This window comes from Leucopleurus acutus, assembly GCF_964270905.1.
Source record: "Leucopleurus acutus genome assembly, chromosome: 16".
Lineage (NCBI taxonomy): Eukaryota > Metazoa > Chordata > Mammalia > Artiodactyla > Delphinidae > Leucopleurus > Leucopleurus acutus.
In genome coordinates this window covers 50,484,926-50,496,943 of record NC_139158.1, presented here as the reverse complement: position 1 = coordinate 50,496,943, position 12,018 = coordinate 50,484,926, and the positions used below count along the sequence as shown (strand labels likewise).

General features: G+C 40.7%; 1 protein-coding gene across 1 annotated transcript in view; it reads left to right on the top strand.

The window, feature by feature from the left end:
• The window catches only part of SLX4IP (SLX4 interacting protein), a 182,184-nt gene that overhangs the window by 148,734 nt on the left and 21,432 nt on the right, over window positions 1-12,018 (top strand). The window contains 1 exon segment of the mRNA XM_082856804.1: window positions 10,149-10,226. Coding sequence (XP_082712930.1) covers window positions 10,149-10,226 — 78 coding nt within the window.

Here is a 12,018-nt window from a genome sequence, read left to right as displayed (position 1 = left end):
TAGAAAGCCTGTTAGTAGTTGTACAACATTAATACGTTAGAGGAGAACCATGCATATGATAACTAGATGCGGGAAAAACAGCTGTCATTCATGATAAAAACTCTTGGAAAGATTAGGATTGTGTCTATAAAAAGTCTACAGCAAATATTGTTCTCAGTGGTGAAACATTAAAAGCATTCCTTTTATAACTGAGCACCACAAAGATGCTTACTACAATATTCAATAATTACTGGAGGTTCCAGCCCAAGCAATAAGACATGGAAGATAATATAGATGAAATATTGGAAATAAAGAACAAAAGGGTCATTTTGGGGGTAAATGAATACATAGAAAAGTCTAAAGGATATATGCAGACTAATTATTAGAATTAATAAGAGAATTTCATAGGTTTTTCAGCTGCAGGTCCATACACAGAAATCAATTACAATAGCAGACAGTTGGAAAATATTATTTTTAGGAGCTAACATGTACAATGGCAACATAAAAGAAATAGGAAGTACCTCATAATAAACCTAGCAAAGTATGCAGTAAATTTATATAGAAAAATGTTAAACTTTATTGAAAGACATTTTGAGAGTCCTTAAAAATAATTGGAAGATTTACCATGTTAAATGCATAGGAAGTCTCATTATCATCAAGATGTTAGTTTTCTTCACCTTGATCTATAGATTCAAGGCCTTTCTAATCAGACTCCCAACAGGGTTTTTTTATGCAGCTTGACAAGCGAATAATACTAAAAGTTCTATGAACAGCATGGAGGGCCAAGAATAACTCCAAGTAATCCTGATGAAGACTAGAAACAGTGTTGGGGATCAGGAGAGGAACGTGCACTCCTGGATATTAAGATTTATTATAAATAAAGCTCAGGTAATTAATACAGTGTGCATTGACTGATAAGTCAATGGAGTAAAATAACTCAGACAGGTCTATGTATGACAGAACTGGCATTTCAGATCAGTGGGGACTTTCTGTTGACTATTCTATTGGTTATGCATTGGGGTAAGAATGAAAGTGGATTCCTCACAGATACCATACACAAAGTCAATGCACACAACACTGAGATTTTTTTAAAAATCAGATTATAAAGCAGCATTAAAAAATCATGTCTCCATCTTTGTAAAAAGAGAGAAGAATATATGTGTGATTATATATCTTGAGAAAAATCTGGAGGGTATCAAAGTCAAGGTGACAGGGGCTTCCCTGGTGGTGCAGTGGTTGAGAGTCCGCCTGCTGATGCAGGGAACACGGGTTCGTGCCCCAGTCTGGGAAGATCCCACATGCCGCGGAGCGGCTAGGCCCGTGAGCCATGGCCGCTGAACCTGCGCATCCGGAGCCTGTGCTCCGCAACGGGAGAGGCCACAACAGTGAGAGGCACACGTACCGCAAAAAAAAAAAGTCAAGGTGACAAAGTGACTGTCTCTGGGTGGTTTGATTGTTGATGATTTAACCTTCTCTTTATGCCTCCTTTTTGTTTCTGTTTAGTTTTTGTTTAATACATTAAGTATACATTACCTTTAATTTGAAAAAAATTTTTCATTTTCAGTTTGTTCCCCTATTTTTACTAGTTTAGTCTTCTTTTAGATTATTTTTTAGAATTCTTTTTGGCAACTTCCAAACTGCCTCTTCCCTTCACACACAAAAATAACATTTTCATTGTGAGTTTGGTTGGAATTGTCTGGTGCATAATAGGCACTCAGTATGTTTGTTAAGTAAATAAATACGGGAACAATTCACATCTTTATACCGGTTAGCCCTTCCAACCAAGAACATGGTATGTTACTCATATCTTTTCAAGTCCTTTTTTTTTTCTTTTAATTAATATAAGCTTTGTGATTTTTTGAAATACAGATCTCACACATTCATACAGTTATCGTTTTCTAAAATAGTATAGTCTTTCAGTTTTTCCCCCACCTTGAGTCAAACCCTTAACTGTATATCTTTACCATCAGGACTTAGAAGCGTCAGAAAGATGATTTAAACGTAGATAAATACATCCTGTGTAGTGAGATTAAGGACCAGGGTTTATTTAGCTTAGAATAAATGACTGTATTGCAACTGAATACCTATCTCCAAGCACGTGGTAGTGGCCAGCTTTCCTTCAGCTCTGCCAAAGACAGGACACAAAATGAACTTCAACTGAAGTGTGAGCAGTTCAGATTAGAGATTGCAAACTGGCAGTGCGAAGCTGAAGTGGCCCTCAGAAACATTATTTTGGACTGCACGGCATAGTTTAAAATTTTGAATTCATTGCTAATTTAAAATTTGGGACATCTCACATAAAAATTTAGATTTCCAGGTTTTCTGGCAAGGCTTAAAATCTGGTACCCTGCACCCGAGTTTCCAGCAGCAGCTGACGGCTGGAGTTCAGTAGCAGCTGCCCCCTTTAAACCAGGTGTGTGCTTTCTCCAGTTCACCTCTGTCAGAACCCAGCCCTTTCCTGTTACCTGTCTTGCCCCTTAAGCATTTAAGTGCGCAACCTCAATTCAAGTGGTAAAGGAAGAACTGAGTTGTACACGTATAGGCATGGCATTTTTCATTCAGCCTTTCAGTATTGTTTTTTAAATATGGTTTAAACGAAATTGAGTTATTTGTAACGAGTTGGATGGACCTAGAGTCTGTCATACAGAGTGAAGTAAGTCAGAAAGAGAAAAACAAACACCATATGCTAACACATATATATGGAATCTAAAAAAAAAAAAAGGTTCTGATGAACCTAGGGGCAGGACAGAAATAGACACGGATGTAGAGAATGGACTTCAGGACATGGGGAGGGAGAAGGGTAAGCTGGGACGAAGTGAGAGAGGCATGGACATATATACACTACCAAATGTAAAATAGATAGCTAGTGGGAAGCAGCTGCATAGCACAGGGAGATCAGCTCTGTGCTTTGTGACCACCTAGAGGGATGGGATAGGGAGGGTGGGAGGGAGACGCAAGAAGGAGGGGATATGGGGATATATGTATACATATAGCTGATTCACTTTGTTATACAGCAGAAACTAACACAACATTGTAAAGCAGTCATACTCCAATAAAGATGTTAAATAAATAAATATGGTCCTAATAAGCGGGAAGTAGAGTAGGTGACTTCTCAAAGATCTTTCTTGTCCTGTGAGTCTGCGATCCTGTTGGAATAAATCCCATGGTTCAAGAACTCTTTTTCTCAATGTACATGGTCGTCGAAGCTGCAGTGGGCCCTGTGCAAGACAAGGAGCCCACAGAGGTCGTGCTTCATCTGGCATCCTCGTCTTGGGCACAGGAAGTTTCACAGCTATTGCAGAGGGACCTGCTTCAACAACCAGCAGTTCAAAGAACTAGCTACCTCATTTAGAAGGTTTCTTAAAACTCTGTGTTGCTTTTTATGCATAGTTATATAAATGTGAGTGAAGGATTTTATAGGTAACTTTGAGTTTTATAAGTACTCAGTATCACATCATTCCCATGAGTACCATGGAGACCATCGTTTTGAATATCATTTCATCTGTGCTTGAATGTTATCTAATCACGGTTTTCATATTTAACGTTAAGGGTATATTTTTATAAACAAAATAGTGGGAAAGTGGTATGCGAACGAAATGATAGAAGTGATAGTTTCTCAGTATGTTTTATTCTAATTTTTGTCTGCCCTGAGAAGCTTTCTCATTCAGTGTTAACAATCTCTGATAGATCCTGTAGATAATAAAATTAATAGCACATGTGGCCCGTGGTATTACATACAAAGTCAGTGAGGTTACAGGTAGAAAATTTGTTTTTTTCCAAGTAAATTTGGCCTCAAGTAATTATTTTGTTCACAGGTTTTGTTTTGTTGTTTTTTTTTTTAATGGAACTAACCAGTTTGCCCATTTGTTTTGGCATCAAATAGACATAGCTTCATTGTGACTCAGAGTCCAGTTCTGTCCTTATTTAAAGACATGAAATGTTATCTCAAGGGAACTTTTTTGGAGTCTCTAAATGTCTTGGGTAATAAGTGAAACTTTTAGCCCAGGATCAAATATTCCACTTACCCACCCAAATTGTTTCCCAGTTGTGGTCTTAGACTAGGATCCTGTGTGTGTCTTCCTAAACTTAGGACAGGACACTTGTTTTTTGGTTCCCACAGAACAGTTTTTTTCTGCAACCCCACTGACATCAGCAATGGTGAAGGTCGCACTTAGACCTACAAAATGTTTCAAAGGGCTCCATAAAGGCTTTTCAAAGACAGTGTCTCATACTTAGTTTTTCCTTTATGTTTCAAGAGATGGCCTCAAGCTTATGATTTCTCTACCCTTGACTGTCTGATAAGGACTGGTATGACTTTCCGAATAGGCACAGTTTCAGAAGTCATGAGTTATAACTTCATTTCTCCTGAACTAAATAGCTTTAAAACACACACGTTACCCATCTTTTAAATATATTATGTGTTCCTGGCCTAGTCTAGCACCAAGACATTGTCAGTACTTGATAGGTATGAGACCCTTCCTTCCTACTGTCTTATTAAATCTCACCCAAGTCTTCAGCTAGTGAATGAGCACTGACTCAAGACCTCAGACTGGAAAGAGTCACAAGTCTGAACTGGTGCACAGTATGGAGCTGCTTCTAGTTCAGCCCACAGTCATCTGATTGCCACCAAGTCCCCTTTCTTAAAACAAATGTAGACCAATATGAGACCACTATCACACCTGCTTAGGTAAGCTTACCTTTGCTGAAAATTGAAGTATCTATAAATTTAAGATTTGGTTTCTTCAAAATCAACTTTAGGACTGAATCTTCAAGTCGTGTGTGTTTCAGACTTGGAATTGTAATTATAGCTTTAGTCTGAACCTGCAATTTCCTGCAGCAGCTAAAGAAACCATCAAAATTAATAAATGACTGGCGTTCTAAAATAGCATGCAGGGGCTTCCCTGGTGGCGCAGTGGTTGAGAGTCCACCTGCCAATGCAGGGGACACGGGTTCGTGCCCGGGTCCGGGAGGATCCCACATGCCTTGGAGCGGCTGGGCCCGTGGGCCATGGCCGCTGGGCCTGTGCGTCCGGAGCCTGTGCTCCGCAACGGGAGGGGCCGCGGTGGTGAGAGGCCCGCGTACCGCAAAATAAATAAATAAATAAATAAATAAAATAGCATGCAGTTTGAAAATTTGTATTTAGGCAACTGAGATTTTTTCTTTAAAGTTCAAATCCTGAATGGGGGTCATTCTCCAGAAAAACTAGCCTGATCGCTTTAAAAGGTCAGAGTTATGGAAAAAAGGAAGAGGTTATTTTATTATTCTAGGTGTAAGAAACATAACCAGATGCAATGCATGACCTTTGGTTGGATTCTAATTCAGGAGGAAAGTCAGTGATATACATTTTGGGGGCATTTTGAGAATTTGAACATGGACTGTCTATTTGAGCAATAATGTCATGTCAGTTATGATCACAGTATTTTGTGATATAGGAGAATGTCATTGTCTGGGAGTCTGTGCTTGCATATTTAGGAGTAAAACGTCATGATGTCTACTCTGAAATGGTATAGCAAGTGGGTATATGAAATATGATACAATATTAGCCATTACTGAGTATAGATGGCGGGCTTTTGGGTGTTCATGGCACTGTTTTTCCTCTTTTCTGGGTGTTGGAAATTTTTCATGCTTGTGCATGAGGATACTAAGGAAGCCGTCACCTCTGGGAGAGAAGTGTTGTGGGACACAGTATGTCTTGCTGAGGCTGCCCTGTGGTTTGGGAGAAGGCTTCGCTGGAGGGGAGCCATGAAGTGGTGGGCGGAGCCCACTGTGAAGGGTGCTTACCTGCCCGGCTGTCCAGGGGCTCAGCAGGCTGACCCAAGGCAGTTTCCCAGGCTCCCCATGAATTGGTCTCCTAGTCGCCGTGGGAGAGGGCTTCCCACCATGATGCACTGGACCACAGCTTCCCCTTGGCAGTCTTGGGGAAGCTCAAGTCATGTTGGCCAGGAATCCCCTGGAAAACAAGAGAAGCTGGATAGTTTTACAGTAAAAACTCCATGTTGGATATTTGCTCTTAGTGTCTTGGGACTATGAAATGTAACAACCCAAATAAACGACCACTCCCTTCAAAAGTATTACTCATTGGAGCACAGTACTACTTAAAACTAATCTATTGCCTGGCTAAGCCAGGATGGAATTTGTTCAACTCATACTTGATTTTTTTTGTTGTTGTTTTTCCCTTTCTATTCATGAAATCTCTGAATTTCTAATAAAGCCATTTGGAACAGTTTATTTTAGGCAGAATGTTAAATGAAATAGTAGCAGAACTCTGTCCTTAAAACATGGACCACCCTTTCTTTCTCTCACAAATATTACTGACCCCTGCCTCCTTTCTTTCTTGGATACTTAATGTTCTTTGGTGAAGAACAGAAGGAAGTACATGTGGTAATAAGTCATCATCTGGGGCTTCATTGCAAGGTTGTCTGTAGAAAGGTAGCCGGAAGTGCAGCAGCTCTTTATAAAGTACAGAATGCGGGAGGCACAGGGATGGGAGACTTTTGGGGCTGCTTGGGGGCCATGGGAGACGATGGCCTCCTGCTGGTACTGGATGTCTCATGACATTAAGCAACACAGAAATATAAATTATTTCTAGAAGTAGACATACCTGAAGACTCCTGGTGGAAAGGTGCTTCCACTACAAAGCAGTCCTTTCTCTAACCCCAATCTCTTTCTGTGGCTACAGACAGTTTTTTCAAATTAAGGAGGTCCACAGTAAGTAGCTCAAAGAAAACAGGCATCCTTAAGTGTGATTTATAAGTGCCTCTGGATCTTGGAATACCATTGTCATGTAGTTTTCAGATGAATATCACTTTATGATTTCCATTTTGCTTCTTCCCCCGCTGGCCCTGACCCTGGTTCCGGGCATTTAGAACATCAGCGTTGCAAGCTGGTGCCCAAGAAGGGGAAACAGAAGTCCTCCTGGATTCTTTGCCAAGCTGCTATTTAGCTTTCGAGAGTAGTGGAGCTTTACATTAACCCTGGATAATACAGGATCTCAGTAGCCTGCTCAAGTCTGTGAAGCCAGTTTCATTAAAGAGCAAAGATAATGTACTCTTTATCACTGCCTATTATCTATGGATAAATGAAGTACAGCTCCCTAAGCATTTCAGTTCAGTATATTTCAACAGCAGTGAGTTTCTTCGTTTACATATCAAAATTAGTTTGCCGTAAGAACTGACACAAATACTTCTTGTGTTTTCTCTCTCTTCAAGTTTCTCTTTAAACAATAAGGTTTCCTACAGTCAATAGAATTTGAACTAAGCAGGTGCAAATCTCTTTTCCATGGTAAACTCACCATTTCTCTTATAGGTGCCATTCGACAGGGTTTTCCACTAAAACCATAACAAGACGCCAGCTGAGGAATGATTGCCTTTAACATAATCCTGTCCAGGAGGGTGGGGGACAGAAGAGGAAGGATTTCAATAAACTCATTTCTCCTAGTAATGTCAGTAGTAAAACAGTCAGAATTTGACTTATACTGCTTTATTTTTCTATAGGGGAAGGTGTCCTACTGAGAGAGCTGACCAAGCAGGATTTAGTTATTACTCAAGTGGTATCTCCAGATACCAGGCTTCCTGAGCTCGAGCTTTCCTAGTCGACTTCAGATTTAGTGCCTTCCTACTAATAACACTTTATCGCTGGAGATTTTGTACAGGGAAAAGAGTTTTGAAAATTTGAGCATGCCATCTGACTCTTGATCACCTGGAACTATAAGCATTAAGTGTGATCCACCAGCAAAGGCAGAATGACTTCGATATTGCATTTTTGTTGTTGTTGTCAGTCCTTTGGAAGACTCACATGATAAATCATTACTTTGAAAATCACCTTTCTTTGTGTGTTTGTAAATCCCAAATTGTTAAGGACTCCTCTCTTACCATCCCCCTCCCCCAGCAGTAGGACAAATAAACAGATGTGGATGTCACTTCCGCTCTCTCGGTGACCTAAGGGCTGAAGTATTTGTTTTAAAGCACTCAGAATAATGCCAGTGGTGTGCATATTTTGTTTGACACTTTAAGCAGAAGAAAGCCACATGACCAAAGTGCAATCCACTTCAAGTATGTTAGGAAAAAATATATTTCGTCTCAGTAAATCTGGAGATTATCCCATCATAGATGTCACTGTTATTTCAAAATCCCCGTGACTGAAGCAGTTGTGCTGTCAGAGCCATAGCTTGTGTAGACAGAACATCAAGTCTGTGGTCACTGGTGTTCTGGATCTTTCTACGAGGGTGACAGAAGGATACTTGAATGTAAAACTGGAAACTTTAATTGTGTTCTTTATGTACAAGTTATGTCAAAACAATCATAATGATAGTCTTTGGAGAATCCAGTGGGCCTGGAGACCACCTCTTTTTAACTCCTGGACCTTCCAATTTCATAAATAAAATACTGTCTTTAAGAGTTAGCAATTTTCTGAGGTTGTTTTAGAACCTGGGAACCCTCACCAATCTTTGGTGGGCCTTTCACTTCTGATTCTTCCACCAAGTACTGGACTGTGTTAACCGGACGTTTTTACTTGATTTCAGGAGAGTCATCAAGAGAGTAGTCTATACCTGGAGGGGGGCTGGAAGGAAGGAAGGAACTATGCTGGTACTTCCTGTGAGCCACCTGCAATTCCGTTGCCACCCTGTAAGGTGAATGGTAATGTCTCCATCATCACAGATGGAATGCATTCCTTTGGACCAGGCTTCTTTCATTTAACATCATGTTTGTGAGATTCAGTTCTGATACTGCCTCTAGTTGTAGCTTATTCACTGTTAGGGGCAGAGTAGGATTGCACTGTGTGACTATTACCTCCTCCCTTTTTTTCAATTAAAAATTCTACTTTTGGGCTTCCCTGGTGGCGCAGTGGTTGAGAGTCTGCCTGCCGATGCAGGGGACACAGGTTTGTGCTCCGGACTGGGAGGATCCCACATGCCGCGGAGCGGCTGGGCCCATGAGCCATGGCCGCTGGGCCTGTGCTCCACAGTGGGAGAGGACACACCAGTGAGAGGCCCGCGTACCGCAAAAAAAAAAAAAAAATTCTACTTTTGATGGGTATTTACATTGCTTCCAGTTTGGGACTATTGTGAAAAGTGCTATTAATGTTCTGTGTGTTCATGCTTAAGTTCAGCTTTAGATGCTGAAAGAAGCTGTACCATTTCATACTTCCACCAGCAGTGCATGAGAATTCCCATTTGCCCACATTATTGCCAACACTTGGCGCTCTTGGCCTTTTTCAGTTTGGCCATTCTGGTGGATTGGAGAGTTTTCTTTCTGCCTCTTCTCTTTTCGTGGGTTGGGGGGAGGTTCATGTCATATTTCTTTTCATCTCATCCTATATAAAGGCTTTACTGTACTTGAATTAGAATAACTTATTTACAGGCGAAATACACCCTTCTTCAAATAGGTATTAAACTCTTCTTTCTGTGAGCTGATAAGTAATGAGCATCAGGAGGTGGCTAAGATTGGTGCACCAGCTCAGCCTGAATTAATCCTCCAACCTGGAGGGACTGGTTGTTAGGCCTGTTTGGTCAGACCTCATTTATTCCAATTTACAGATAAAGTAACTGAGCTGCTTCAGGGACTGGAGGCTATTCCAGGTGCCGTGGCCGGGCCTCCTGGAAGAGCTAAGCGTACACTGTTCACCCCTTCCTCTAAGCGAGGCCCTCTACGGATTCTCTTCATCTTTTGCTCACTAGGTAATCATTGAATGCTCACTGGATGGCAGGCACTGGGCTAGGCCCGTGGGATTCAGTCACAAACAAGCTTATTATCTAATGCTGTCTTCTTTCACTTTACAGGTTTTTGTTTGTTTGTTTGTTTTAATGGGGTATACTTGATTTACAAAGTTGTTTTAGTTTCAGGTGTACAGCAAAGTGATTCAGTTACACATATACACATATTCATTCTTTTTCAAATTCTTTCCCCATACAGGTCATTAAAGAGTATTGAGTAGAGTTCCCTGTGCTGTATAGTAGGTCCTTGTTGGTTATCTATTTTATGTATAGTAGTGTGTGTATGTTAATCCCAAGCTCCTAATTTATCCCTCCCCCTCCACATTTCCCCTTTGGTAACCATGGGTTTGTTTTAGAAATCTGTGAGTCTGTTTCTGTTTTGTAAATACGTTCATTTGTATCATTTTTTAAATTAGATTCCACATATGAGTGATATCATATGATATTCACTTTACAGGTTATGGCTTTCAAATCACAGCCTATTTCCTCAAGAGAGGGATACGTCTCCGCTGCCTCGGGGGCTCACAGAATGCAGGTGAGAAGCCAATTTCTTGGGTCGTCAGGCATTGTGCACAATTAACGTGTCCTTAGAGAAGGGGTGAAAACTAAGGAATGAAGATTCCTAGTTGCCTCATAGCCTTCATGAAACTTAGTATTTGCAAGCACTTGTGATTATTTGTGTTTCATCTTGCACTGTTTACTGCCTGCCTGAGCGCAGTGAGTGGTGCCACACTCTACTTTCCTTTCCTGCTGCATCTCAGCACTTTCCTTGAGCTTCCAGAGTGACTGGACAGGCAGTTAAACTGTGACTCACTTCACCATTGTCCGTGCACACCAAGGCCCAGGAGTACAGAGCAAGCACGTGCACAAGAAAATGCTTTCCTAGGTGTGTGATGAGGCCTGCTTTCCCCCCACCCTGGCCCCCATTTCCCCAAGTCAAGACGTCCACTGAGGAAATGATTTCAGACGTGTCCAGCCAACAACAACAGAGTCAGATGCTAACGACCGGAAAGAAAATCTAGCTCAGCTTCCTTGGATGATTTTAGTACATAAGACATGAAACAGGGACTTTAAAAAGTAACTGTGTGGAGGTTTGCTCTTGGAATCTGCAGTTACGGGCACTTTCTTTTTTTTTTTTAAAGGCATCTTTATTGGAGTATAATTGCTTCACAGTACTGTGTTAGTTTCTTTTGTACAACAAAGTGAATCAGCCATATGCGTACATATGTCCCCATATTCCCTCGCTCTTGAGCCTCCCTCCCACCCTCCCTATCCCACCCCTCTAGGTCATCGCAAAGCACTGAGCTGATCTCCCTGTGCTGTGCTGCTGCTTCCCACTAGCTGACTATGACAGACTGTAGGTCCATCCACCTCACTACAAATAACTCAATTTCATTTCTTTTTATGGCTGAGAAATATTCCATTGTATACATATGCCACATCTTCTTTATCCATTCATCTGTCGATGGACATTTAGGTTGCTTCCATGTCCTGGCTATTGTAAGTAGTGCTGCAGTGAACACTGTGGTACATGTCTCTTTTTTTGAATTATGGTTTTCTCAGGGTATATGCCCAGTAGTGGGATTCCTGGGTCATATGATAGTTCTATTTTTAGTTTTTTAAGGAACCTCCATACTGTTCTCCATAGTGGTTGTATCAATTTACATTTCCACCAACAGTGCAGGAGGGTTCACTTTTCACCTCAAACTGTACTACAAAGCTACAGTAATCAAGACAGTATGGTACTGGCACAAAAATAGAAATATAGATCAATGGTACAGGATAGAATGCCCAGAGATAAACCCACGCACCCATGCACATATCATCACCTAATTTACGACAAAGGAAGCAAGAATATACAATGGAGAAAAGTCAGCCTCTTCAATAAGTGGTGCTGGGAAAACTGGACAGGTACATGTAAAAGAATGAAATTAGGACACTGCATAACACCATACACAAAAATAAACTCCAAGTGGATTAAAGACCTAAATGTAAGACCAGACACTATAAAACTCTTAGGGGAAAACATAGGAAAAACACTCTTTGACATAAACCACAGCAAGATCTTTTTTGACCCACCTCCTAGAGTAATGAAAATGAAAACAAAAATAAACAAATGGGACCTACTGAAACTTCAAAGCTTTTGCACAGCAAAGGAAACCATAAACAAGACAAAAAGGCAACCCTCAGAATGGGAGAAAATATTTGCAAACAAAACAACAGACAATGGATTAATCTCCAAAAAAATGCAAACAGCTCATGGAGCTCAATATCAAAAAAACAAACAATGCAATTAAAAAATGGGAGGAAGACCTAAATAGACATTT